Source organism: Diachasma alloeum, unplaced genomic scaffold (assembly GCF_001412515.2).
Source record: "Diachasma alloeum isolate Michigan unplaced genomic scaffold, Dall2.0 Dall_scaffold_00431, whole genome shotgun sequence".
NCBI lineage: Eukaryota > Metazoa > Arthropoda > Insecta > Hymenoptera > Braconidae > Diachasma > Diachasma alloeum.
In genome coordinates this window covers 5,676-19,045 of record NW_021680570.1, presented here as the reverse complement: position 1 = coordinate 19,045, position 13,370 = coordinate 5,676, and the positions used below count along the sequence as shown (strand labels likewise).

Here is a 13,370-nt window from a genome sequence, read left to right as displayed (position 1 = left end):
GAGTAAGCACGTGGACGACGATTGGACCCCAATGATCTGTTGGCGGATCCAGTGCTTTGAGCGCGCTGAGTGCCTCAGAAACGGAGCTCGTCAATAAATTAAGGTCTGAGGCACCGTGCGTCTTCATCGGTGCAGGATTGAGAAGCTGGTCAGGGTGAGCTGTAATCAATAAGCGCTTGTTCTCGTATCGATCAACCTAGATTCTCCATGCGATGCCGAAGGAATCTTCAGAGACGGGCAAATTAGAGATGAGCTTCAACGGTTCATTAGAGAGACAGAGACGGAGGTAGTGCATTCGCTCGACCTCAGGAATCTCCAGATGATTGTCGACCAGCGAATGGAAAAGGTCTCTCTATGGCCTCCACTCCATATGCACTCCAGAGAACTTCGGCAACTCAATCTCCGGAAGAGCTCTGCGCGTTGAACTCNGGAGCAGGATTGAGAAGCTGGTCAAGGTGAGCTGTAATCAATAAGCGCTTGTTCTCGTATCGATCGACCAAGATTCTCCATGCGATGCCGAAGGAATCTTCAGAGACGGGCAAATTAGAGATGAGCTTCAACGGTTCATTAGAGAGACAGAGACGGAGGTAGTGCATTCGCTCGACCTCAGGAATCTCCAGATGATTGTCGACCAGCGAATGGAAAAGGTCTCTCTATGGCCTCCACTCCANCTCGACTCCAGGAATCTCCAGATTATTCCCGACCAGCGAATGGAAAAGGTCTCTCCATGGCCTCCACTCCTTATACACTCCAGAGAACTTCGGCAACTCAATCTCCGGAAGAGCTCTGCGCGTTGAACTCTGTAGTTGCGCGTCGCCAGGAACTCGAACCGATTGGTTGAGGTTAGGAGCCCCCTTCTTCTCCAACAGCTGCAGCAGCGCTACTCTACCTGAAGCGTAATGCTTAAGCGCGACATCGAAGACCTGATTCTTAAAATAATCGAGAGAGGTCAAATTCTCCATCTTCTGGCCGACGAGTTTCTCATAAGACGCTTCCAGCTTCGCCCAATACGTTTCCAGCATGACGAGCTTGGAATCCAGAGTCGTCACTCTGAACTGCTGGATGCTCTCCTCCTGTGACTCCGTGTAAATGCCTTCGATGAAGGATGCACGTGTCATCTGCAGCGAGATCAGCGCTTCGAGAGTTGCCATCTTATGGAATTGTTAACAAAAAGAGAAAGAAAACCAACAAGAAAAACCACAACCTCGATCGACTGCTGCGAAAAACTGAAAAAGAAACAATAAGCGAACGTGCCAGGAGAGATGTTCAAAAATAAACAAAGAGCCAAGGACGCAGGTCAAAAAGCAAGAAAAAGTAATATGCGAAAAACAAAGCGTAGCCCAAAACTCCAGTGCAGATCCAAAAAGCGTTAAATCGAGAAAAAAGAAATCACATGCAGCCGAACTTGAGGAAAAATCAGCAAAACCCCAGAGAAGCGCAAAAAATTGTAAAAAATTGTACTTCCCTTTTTGAGCGAGCTGCACGATAATCCACCTCCTTCAGCGCAGGTCCGTAATACCCTGAGGTAGGTCGTTAGGGCTTTCCGATGGTCCAAGATACCCAAAGGTGGTCAATAATTCCTGGAGTAGGCCTGGAGTCACGCTGATACGGTCCTGATGAGCGAAAATTCTGAAACGGTCCTTCAGTACTGGAGATACGGCCCTGAAGACGGAGTACCCAGGGGTGGAGCAATGAACGGGATCGACACGTCCCTGGCAAGTAGGACCACTGGTGCGGGGCCCTCCGATCAGGTGTTACGGCACTGCACTGGCGTCCCCGTACTCCCGCGAAAAATACGGATGCCGCGAAAAAATACACAAAAAATCGAAAAATATTCCACCTATCCGGCTCGAAGGACCAAAATGTTTGAGGTCGGATCTGGTTTGGGAAATATTTTTGAGCGACGGGCAAAAAAACGATGGATTTCTACGGGAGCGCGAGAAGGTCCAGAAAACACAACACGTGCACGTTGGTCACAACAGTCAGTTTAATTATGAAAAAGTCAATTATTTTCACTATTAACATAATGAGTAGAACAATAGTTATGCGCGGATCATTTTAACAATTTAGAAGCGATGGACAATTAGATGGTACGCAGAGCAACTACTAAAGCGTTAAGTAATAGAGAGTAGCAAAAAAGCGCGTGCACTAGTCAACGGCCGTTATGCAAATGAGAGAGATTAATAGGCCACGAGGCGGCAGATGTCAATCATCGAGGGTCCACACGTGCCCTAATTTAAATGGGGGCGTTCGCTGGACACTTGTCCATCAAGTGGCGCCTCAGGTGTCAGAGGTGAGAGGCCACTGGTCAGTTCAGTCGGTTGCGCAGGTCAGTCCTGAGAAGCCATGCAAGCATGCGAGAGGAGCGAGTGTGCGTGAGTGTGTGTGTGTGCGGAAAACAATTCGGTGGAAAACCGAACAAAACGGAATAATGCACTCCAGAACGAGGCAATGTAAGACCTGACAGTTGGCGCGACCTTTGCTTAAACAACATGTTAAAGTTTGCACCCATTGTCTTCGGAAAGGTTGGTACATCAACACAAGAGCATGATCCCCTAAGCCGCGTTCTTGATGCTCCGGAGTGTTATCGCCCAAATCCACAAAACCCTGGTACTGAAATGACTTTCTGTCGGATTTCATTGCTTCGGCTAGTTTCATCTCATCCGAGAAAAGAGTTACATTACATAAATCATTAAGTGAGATTGATGAGAATTATCATTGTCATTCAGTATTATCAGAGTCCAACTTTGTTTTTCTAACTTTTAAATGAAACTGTTCGAAGCAGGATCTGGTTTAGGGAGTTTAGTGGAGAGGAGGGCAAGATATGAATGGATTCTCAGGAGTGATGGGCGTGTCGAGAAATCACCACGCCTCGAGTCGGTCAAACACAAGTCAATTTATTCACTAATGTCACTTCAATCCGTCACAACTATTATCACTGAGCTGATCAATTAAGTTGACACAATATTTGAGAGAATAAAAGAGAAGAGATGAGCAATAAAATAAGCGAAAGTCGATTAATAGTTAAGCGAAAGCGACAGCGAAACTGCGCGAAGAGCACTATGCAAATGAGAGCGATTAAGGGACCACAAGGTGGCAGATGTCAATCATCGAAGGTCCGAATGTACCCTAATTTAAATAGGGGAGTTCACACGACACTGTCCAAGAAATGACACCTCAGGTGTCAGAGGTGAAAAGCCAATGGCCATCTGAGGTGAGAGAGCAGATCGGCTGTGTGTAGGCCATGCGTGCATGCGAGCGAGGCTAGTGTGAGTGCATGCGTGTATGTGAGTATGTGTGTGGGGAACGAATTCGGTGAAAAACCGACCATTCCCCCCCCCCCCTCAGCAATCGTTGACACTAATCAGCTGGTCTGTAACAAAAAAGGGATTAATCGAGCTCAGGGCAATAATTTCTCGATCAGCAACGTCACCACTGTAGTTCATCAGCGCTGGCCCACTGTGAGTACTGCCAGAATCGTTGGAGTCCTAAATTCTGTCCGGCTTCGGTACCCTCACGTCCAATCCGAGCCAGTTACCAGGGCGAGGGTCGTAAATCCTCGTCATGACCCGATCCGAATACGGACTAGCGATGAGCCTAATGGAGTAGAGCCGACTTCAAATGAGATGGTCCTCAGTATAGCTGGTCGAGACGGGCAGTCGAGATAGCAGCTGTAGAGTTGAGCTGAACATCTTGATGGTCACCACTCTGGTAAGTCCATCTCTACCAGGATGGAGAGCGATGACTCGAGCGAGAGACCACTTCGTTGGTTGGAACCTCTCCTTGGTGAGATGGATAATAGAACCGATCTTGACTGGTGGACCACTGCTTCCAGAAGCACTGGACCTTCTGTCGGATGAGCTGCCAGTGGGAGAGTCGAGCGACGTTCATATGGTCCAGAGAAGGTTCAGATGATGCTGTCAACGACTGACCAATCAGGAAATGTCCTGGAGTGAGCGTGTGATCACTCACGGGTTTGGTGCGCGAGCCTGTTCATGGGCATTTACTCATGAATAGGTCTCGCACGAATATTCGGCAAATGCCGTAAGTTTTGAGAGGAGTCACTCATCGCTCACCTGCCGGTTGCTAAGCGGCAGATTCTTTATTCACGTATTATTCACAGTGTAAAGTGCTCGTGCTCCCAGCACGCGTTTCGTTTGAATAAATCTATTATCTAATTTATGATGCTGATAATTGTTTATTTATCCACGCCTTTGAACTCCATTTAGTGACCCATTTAGTGACCCCGATCGTTAAGTTTTGTGTGGATTAATTAGGCGTTTTAGTACTCTGGGAAGTGTCCAAATATTTTCTCGAAATTCCGGGAATTACTCGGGCCGCGTGGTTTTATGGCGTCTTCATTACTTTACGTTGATTGGCGTGTTAAAGGGCCGTGATCATCCCGGGGATTTTAGATGTCTCCGAAAGTATTTCCGGCATTTTTCGAGTAAACTGAGACTGCATTTTTGGCGTATTTCGGTGCATTTTTGGGCATTGTTCTTTTCGCCGATAGCATCGGGACGTCCATTGCTTTCTGAGGCGCTTGAACCCCGTAGCGTCGCGTGGTAAAATTTCGGTGGGTTTTTCGTTAGCGGAGCTGTTAGCGCTTTCGTGTGAATCCCTGCAGCGTTGTGTCTCGTGTGTGTGACGTCATATTTCAAATTCAATTTACCGGTATTGTTAGTCCACGTGGGCCGCCATTGTTTTTTGTTATTTTATTTTTGTTTCACCTCGGGTCAGTTCTAACCCGGTGCATTGCAGGGCACCTGTTGGATATGGTGCCGCACTGGAGTGATTCTTTAATTTTTATTTCAAGACAGTTCCGGTTTTTTTTATTGTGAACTGATACGAGTGTTGTGATTATTATCGAGAGATGGATGACCTACCGTGGGTTGATGTAGAAGTGCAACCGGAGGAGCAAATTCAGCAGCTGTTGCAGCGGCAACAGTTTTTGCAAAAGCAACTACAACAACAGCAGCTACAGCATCAGCATCAGGAGGTTGAAGGGGAGCATCTGAAGGCCGCTTTAGGTCGTATAACGGCTCGCAACCCCACGTTTTGGCCTGAGCAGCTTGAGCTTTGGTTTCACCAATTGGAGGCGCGGTTTGCTTTATGCAGAATCACCACTGAGGTAACCAAATTTCGGTGGGTGGTTGGTGACTTGGAAGACAAGTATTCAGCTGAATTATCTGATTTAATTATAAGTCCTTCGGCTGAAAATCCATATTCTACAATTCGCGCTGCTCTGGTTTCAAGAATATCGCAGTCTCGTCAGGTACGACTACATCAGTTGGTGGCTGGAGAGGAGTTGGGTGATAGGCGCCCTTCGCAGGTTCTTCGTCGTTTGCGTCAGCATGATCTTACAATTTCAGATGACGTTCTCAAGACTCAGGAAAACTCTTAGCAGCGGCGTTAGCGGCAGTTAATGACCCCTCACCATTAACAAACCGTCTCTTTATTAAAGATGGAATATCTCAGATTAGTTTTTTAGTTGATACTAGGTAAGATCTGTGTGTTTTTCCAAGAAAATGTATTAAAGGTACAAGTCAGAGATATGACTATTCTCTTTTCGCTGCCAATGGGTTTCATATTTCTATGTTTGGTTGGGTGTTTTTGTCGCTTAATTTTGGGCTTCAACGAGATTTCACCTGGCGATTTGTAGTCGCAGACGTCTCTTTACCTATAATCGGTGCTGATTTTCTGAGGCATTTTGGTTTGTTATCGGATTTAAAAAGTAAACTATTGCTTGATTCTACGACAGGTTGTACTGCTGCGTGTGAGCGACGTGGTGACGATATTGTCTCCGATAAGGCTGTTGTTGGTGATTCTCCGTTCCTTCGAGTTGTTTCAGAGTTTCCTTAGATCACAAAGCCTGAGAGAATGTTGGAACATTGCAAGCATAGCACAGTTCACTGTATCGTCACGACAGCTGGACCACCAGTATCTTCCAAAGTTTGACGGTTGCTTCCTGATAAATTGGTGTTAGCTAAGGGAAAGTTGGACAAGATGTTGAAACTTGGTCTACGTCAACGTTCTAGTAGTCCTTGGTCTTCTCCATTACACTTGCCTCCCAAGAAGACTGGGGATTTGCGACTTTGTCGCAAACGATCTTTTCGACCATAGATCTTGTTCGAGCTTTCAACCAAATCCCTGTTGAGCCCTCTGATATCCCGAAGAATGCAATTATTACTCCTTTTGGTCTTTTTGAGTTCCCATTCATGACGTTTGGATTGAGAAATGCTGCTCAAATGTTTCAACGTTTTATGGATGAACTCACACGGGACTTTGACTTCATTCTCTCTCATATTGATGACCTCCTGATTGCATCCAAGGATGAGGCGGAACATTTACGCGATCTTAGGTTGGTCTTTGGGAGGTTGGCTGAGTACGGCCTGGGGATTAATATCTCCAAGTCCCATTTTGGGAAGGCTGAAGTTATATTTTTGGGATATTTGGTCAATCCTGCGGGTATCACGCCATTGCTGCGGAAAGGGCAGAGTATTAGAGAATTCGCCAGGTCTCGAACTATCAAACATCTCCGTAGATTTTTGGGGATGTTGAATTTTTATCTTCGGTTTACTCGCAACGCATCCAATTATCAGACACCTTTGAATGATTGCGCACAGAGTCCCAAGGTTCGTGGTTCGCTCCCATTAGTTGGACTCCTGATCTAATTACGGCTTTTGAGAGATGTAGGGAGAGCATTGCACAGACACCTCTTTTGGCTCATCCAGACATTACGGCGCAATGGGGCGGTTTTGCAGCAGTCAGTTCAGGGGAGGTGGCAGCCTCTAGGGTTCTTCAGTAAGAAACTGGCGACCGGTAAGAAGAAGTTATGCACATTTTGACCGGGAACTTTATGCTGTTTATGAGACTGTTCGGCATTTCCTCCGTGTATTTGAGGGTCATCATGTTGTAATTTATACTGATCATAAACCTTTTGTTCATGGTTTCCAGCAGAAGTTGGATAGAGCGACTCCCTGGTAATTCAAGAGATTGGATTTCATCGGCCAGTTTACCATGGAAGTTAGACATGTGGCTGGTCCAAAATATGTGGTAGCTAATGCGTTGTCCAGGATGGAAGAAATTTCTCGGGCGGTTTTGACGGCTGAAATTGTTGGTATGGTGATGAGTTGACTCAATTGCTGAAAGGGCCCCACGCTTTCTCTGCAGTTCAAGCCATATAATTTTCCTGACCATGATTCTTCCCTAATTTGTGATGTGTCATCAGGAGCAGTTTGACCTTTCGTGCCTGCAGCCTTGCGTCAGCGTGTCTTCCAGTCATTACATTGCCTTGCTCATCCTAGTGTTCATGCCTCTGTAAAGTTAATCTCGGCATGATTTGGTTGGCCTTCAGTCTCAAAAAATTGCAGGGAGTGGGCCCATGCTTGTCTAGCCTATCAGAAATCTAAGGTTTTAAGACGTATCGACTCCTGTTGGGACGTTTCAGTCTCCTTAGGGTCGTTTTGATCATATTCACGTCGATCTCGTGGGGCCATTGCCTATGTTGAGGGAGTTGACTTATTGTTTGACAGTTGTCGACACATTTATTAGGTATCCAGAAGTTTTCCCAATCAAGGACATCACAGCTGATACTGTGGCTAGGACTCTTTTTGCTGGCTGGTTTGCCAGGTCTGCCTTTACGTCTCACCTCGGATCGTGGGCGTCAGTTCGAGTCGGACCTCTTCAACTCCTTGGCTCGTGTATGCGGCTCCGATCATCTGAAGACAACAGCCTATAATCCTGAACCTAATGGGCTTGTCGAGCGCATTCATCACCAGCTTAAAGCAGCGATCATGTGTCATGCTTCAGCTGCTTGGGTGGACATACTTCCGGTGATTTTGATGGAATTTCCTGTGGCATGGAAGGAGGATGTTGGTGCAACTCCTTCGGAACTGGTGTTTGGTAAGACAATTCGTTTACCAGAGGAGTTTCTTTATTCTTCAACGAGGTATTCGGCTGATCCACGGACTGCAGTGACTGAGTTGAGACAGTTTTTCGCGGATCTCGCGCCTAAACCTATGTCTCGCCATGGGACCCGTTCTGTTTTCTGTTCCAGGAAGTTAGTGACATGCTCGCATGTTTTTGTTCGCCGTGACACTATGAGGAAGTCTCTCGAGCCACCTTACGAGGGACCATTTTCTGTGGTGTCGCGCCATGACAAGCATTTCGTGCTACGGGTAAAGGGCAAGGAGGTGTCGGTCTCTATTGACCGTTTGAAGCCACGTTATTAGCCTGGTCTGGCTGGTTCTACTCCGGGTGCTACTGTGCAAGCTCCAGAGTCAACTTCAGAGGTTACTCCTAAGGTTTCTGCCTCTCAGGCTCCTGAGATCCGCACAAGATCTGGACGTCGCGATCGTTTTGACCGGATCAGTTTTGCCCTGATATCTTCTACACCGTAATCAGTTTCAAGACCAGTTTTTTTTTATGAGAATATTTAATATTAGACCTAATCTTTGTTATTTTTCACTGGGAGGTGAATTGTTTATTTATCCACGCCTTTGATCTCCTCAAGCGCACTCACGTCGTCAGGATCTTCGGAGAGAGGTTCAAGTAGTCTTGAGTTTAGCATGGCTTCGATTTGCACGAGTAGAGTAGTGAGTTCCTCAAAATGAGCAGAGCATCCCCGATCGTTCTGTTGAGATGGAACTTCACTGACTTCACCGCAGCTCCCCATTTACCTCCGAAGTGCGGAGCATCTGGAGGGTTGAAAGATCACTTTGTTCCATCATTAAGCAAGAGATGAGTGAGCTGGTCAGATTCCTTGGACGCCATTGAGAAGAGCTTCTTCAATTATTTATCGGCTTCGAGGAAGTTCGTACCACGGTCGGAAAACAGAGTCCTACAGAGTCCGCACCGGGCAACGAAACGACGATACGCAGCGATGAAGCCTTCAGCTAAATAGTCTGATACGACTTCGAGGTAAACCGCGGACGTAGCCATACAAACGAAGATTGCGAGCCATCCTTTGTATGATTTATGACTACGTTTTTTCAATGAGCGGAGCAATACGGGTCTGGCGTAATCAACTCCAGGGTTGAGGAACGCGCGGCCAGGTGTGAGACGAGCAACACGGAGTCGACCCATGAGCTATTAAGCTCTCATTCCAAGAAAGCTACCTTATTTCTAGCGCAAGAAATGTCCAAAAACTATGTCCACTTCACTCCCGGAAAATCACTCGAAAAAGGGCGAAAAACAAAAAAATATTCTCTGCGACGGACTTGGGCCATAGTCGGTCAGATCTCGGTAAAAATAATAGAAAATAATCAAAACAACTCCATTATATTGACAAATTGCACAACGTTTCAAGTGCTCAAGGCACTCCTCTGCGGATGCTTCATATATTTAATCTTAATTCATAACGCTAAAGGAAAAAAGAAAGCCAAATCCTAATTGCATAGCAGGTACACTACATTGTGCGCCCTAACCTATGGGCACAATGTCCGCTTGCTAGTATCATTGAGACCGCGGTCCCGCATCTGACCGACTATGGCCCAAAACTGTCGCAGAAATTATTACTATAACGGTCGAAAAAATGAATTTATTGAAAGAAATATTCCACTTATCCGGCTCAAAGGACCAAAATGTTCGAGGCAGGATCTGATTTATGGGGTTTAGTGGAGAGATGGGCAAGATATGAATGGATTCTCAGGACTGATGGGCGGGTCGAGAAATCATCAAGCGTCGAGGCGGTCAAACACAAGTCAATTTATTCACTAATGCCACTTCAATGCGTCACAATTATTGTGACCGAGCAGTTCAATTGAGTTAACACAATGTTTCAGAGAATAACAGAAAATAGATGAGCAATAAAATAAGCGAAGGTCAATTAATAGCTAAGCGAAAACGAAAGCACGTGTAAACCGCGCGAAAAGTACTATGCAAATAAGAGCGATTAAAAGATCGTAAGGTGGCAGATATCAATCATCGAAGGTCCTACCGTGCCCCAATTTAAATGGAGGCGTTCACACGATACCTGTCCATCAAGTTTCGCATCAGGTGTCAGAGGTGAAAAGCCAATGGTCATCTGAGGTGAGCGAGCAGATCAGGTGTGCGTAGGCCATGCGTACATGCGAGCGAGGGTAGTGTGAATGCATACGTGTATGTGAGTGTATGAAACAATTTCGGTGACAAACCGAACAGAAACAGTGACCTCACCTTTCCTTTCAGCTGGAGCCATTTGCTCAACTTTGACGGCCAATTATTAAAATGTACTATCATTGAATCCATATGAGCTGCCTATACGTTTAATATATCGGTTTAACGTGTCTGAATGAGGCACAGCTAGAATACCACGCGAGCTGATATGCTCATACAAATTTCTGTTTTTGATACGCATCAGCACACACTCATATATCCATTGCTGAGTGTACTGTCGACCTCTGTTACTTACTTTAGCTGATACGAAACATGCTCGCACTGTCTCTTGTTGTTCCCCAGGTAACTCTGCAATGTTTTCTTCAATGATGACCCTTAGCCAAAGCATATTTTTTCCTAGCTCTCTCAAGCTCCTTTTTAAGTTTATTCAACTGAAATTCTCCATCGATTTTCGTTAATTTCATTCCTTCATCTCTATTAAGAGATGAGAAAATAATTTTTAACTTCCTTAAAAACTGTAAGGTTGTCTTTGGGGCCGATTTAACTCCATCGCGAGTTTTCCCGCTTTGTTGTTAATATGAAGAGATGAAACCAGTGTCAAATGATTGACAATTTAATTCTGGATCAATTGTCATTAATTTTATTTCTCCATCTCATTTAGGAGAGGAGAAAATCATTGTTAATGGGGGGCATTATTCCGGGGTCGCTCGGCGCTTAACTGTCGTCGCAGGATTTGGAGAGATGTAACAATCCATTGAGAATTAAATTCTCCATCGATTTTCGTCAATTTAATCCCTTCATCTCAATTAGAAGATGAAAAAATAATTTTTAACTTGCTTAAAAACTGTGAGGTTTTCTCCGGCACCGATGGGACTCGGTCACGAGTTTTCCGCTTTGTTATGGAGATGAAACCATTGTCAATTGATTGACAATTCAATTCTCGATCGATTGTCGTTAATTTCATCTTTCCATCTCAATTAGGAGAGGAGAAAATAATTTTTAATGAGGGGCATTATTCCAGGGTCGGTCAGCGCTTAACTTTCGTCGCGGGATTTTCCACTCCGTAAACGAGATGGAGAGATGTGGCAGATGGCAATCGATTGAGAAGTCAATTCTCCATCGACTTTCGTCAATTTCATCCCTTCATCTCAATTAGGAGAGGAGAAAATATTTTTTAATGTGGGGCATTAGTCCAGGGTCAGTCGGCGCTTAACTTTCATCGCGAGATTTTCCGCTCCGTAAACGGGATGGAGAGATGTGACACATGGTAATTTATTGAGAATTGAATTTTCCGTCGATTTTATCGCTTTATCTCTATTAGAAGATGAGAAAATAATTTTTCTTCACACTCTGATGAAAACGGCCATTTGACAGACCGTGTTTTGGGAGGTAAAATCGTGTTTTACAGCGTGGTACCGCCCCTATATTCCCGCGACCAATGAGAGCACACTACGTCATTCAAAAGTTCATAAAATTCATTTTACGAACTGTTCAGCTATGACTGTACGTAAAATGGATGACGCATTATGCTCCCATTGGTCAACACTGATGTCAAGCATTCAGGCCCCTAGGGGAAAATAGCGCCGCGTCGCCATCATACCAGCGACGAGAATCTCTCAATCGCTAGTCAGCTAACCGAGCATCGCTTGTGTGGTCACGTTCATCGCATATCAACAATAAAAGTAATTTGTTCATCATAAAAAATCGAAGGCATTGCTGGATAATTTCTAAGTGGAATAATAATTTTCACTGTTTGGTACTAAGATGTGGAGTTGATGTAAGGATTCCAAAAAGTAGATTTTCCATTAAATAGGATGATAGAGGTGAAAACAATGTCAAATATTTTCTTAAGTGAAAACATATCTTAAATCCTCAAAAAAGTATTGAAAATGGAAACAAGTGAGGAGTCATTTTTTCTAATATAAGGGGGAGTGGCGCAAAATGAAACAGCGGGGCAAAGTGAAACATGGGGCAAAATGAAACACTCAAAAAAATGACTTCGACGCAATTCAAGCAAACATTTTTTTTCATTAAATATTTTTGTTATGTACTTTTTTTTTATTCGTGGGAGTACTTTTTTTTTCTTTTGATGTTTTTATTTCGTCAGTGAGGGGGGGGGGATTGGTTGCCACTCAGCTCCCCCGGACTGACGAAATAAAAACATCAAAAGAACGAAAAAGTTCTCCCAAGAATAAAAAAAAGTAGATAACAAAAATATTTAATGAAAAAATTTTTTGGCTTGAATTGCGTCAAAGTCATTTTTTTGAGTGTTTCATTTTGCCCTATGTTTCACTTTGCCCCACAGTTTCATTTTGCCCCGCTGTTTCATTTTGCTTCACTCTCCCTTATATTAAAAAAAATTACTCCTGAAAAATATCTTTGGGGGGGGGGCTGGGTGGCAGCCGAAGCCCCTCCCCCCCCCTGTAGCGTGGCACCTACAGACGCACACATTTACGCATTAGTACACGGACACGACAACGTGCGTAGTTGAGACGACTGGACATAAGTGACATCATCGCTCTCTGTCACGCGCCAATAAAATGTACACTTCTCACTCGCACCTATTGTAACGCGTATCCGAATTCTCGCCTTTTGCCAATATTATATTCAGTCCGGCACCAACCGCCGAATACTCAGGAGTGTTCACCTACTCCTTATATTATCTATCTTCACTTTTTGTATACAGTCTATGTCTTGTAAATATACTGTGATTGTTTTATAACTATCGCATTTATTAGTGAATCGTTACATCCCACAGCAACCTCGATTCCTCCCCCCCCCGCGGGGGAACTTCGCCCACTGGACCACCTGTCGCGCCGTCACTCCACCACCCGCGGCTTCGCCTGGCAACCTTCGCACTCGTTCAAACAACGTTTTGCATCATTGTGACGAAAATATACAGTTTTAAATGAAAGTGATGGCGTTTTTAATCAGAATGTAAAAAAAAACTTTCGCCACTCGGACGTGATGCACCAAATTACAGTCGAGTAAAAAGTTATTAACAGGGAGCAAGCCCAGGCGAACCTGGTGTATTATGTCCTCATGATGAAACTAGTTATTTTCCAATCCCTAGGTGCTCATAATAGCGAATTAAACAAAAAAAACAAAAAAAACGCAACGGAAAAACGTAAATTTCAAAATTATTTCACGTTTTATTTTTCTCGTCTTTTTTTCAGTTACTCTTGTAATCGAAAAAAGTATTTTCAGCCGTCATACAAGTTCGGTTTCCTCCTACATATATTTTATTTTCAATTTTTTCTCCTCGAATCTCC

The 13,370-nt window shown here is 44.6% G+C and overlaps 1 protein-coding gene across 1 annotated transcript; it reads left to right on the top strand.

The window, feature by feature from the left end:
• Positions 1–4,873: 4,873 nt before the first annotated feature.
• On the top strand, positions 4,874–7,905 carry LOC107042261 (the record flags this gene model as incomplete). The annotated part of the gene is made up of 2 exons (XM_015263259.1): positions 4,874–5,033; positions 7,633–7,905. Coding segments are annotated over exons 1-2 (433 nt in total), but the record flags the coding sequence as incomplete, so codon positions are not given.
• Positions 7,906–13,370: the final 5,465 nt, after the last annotated feature.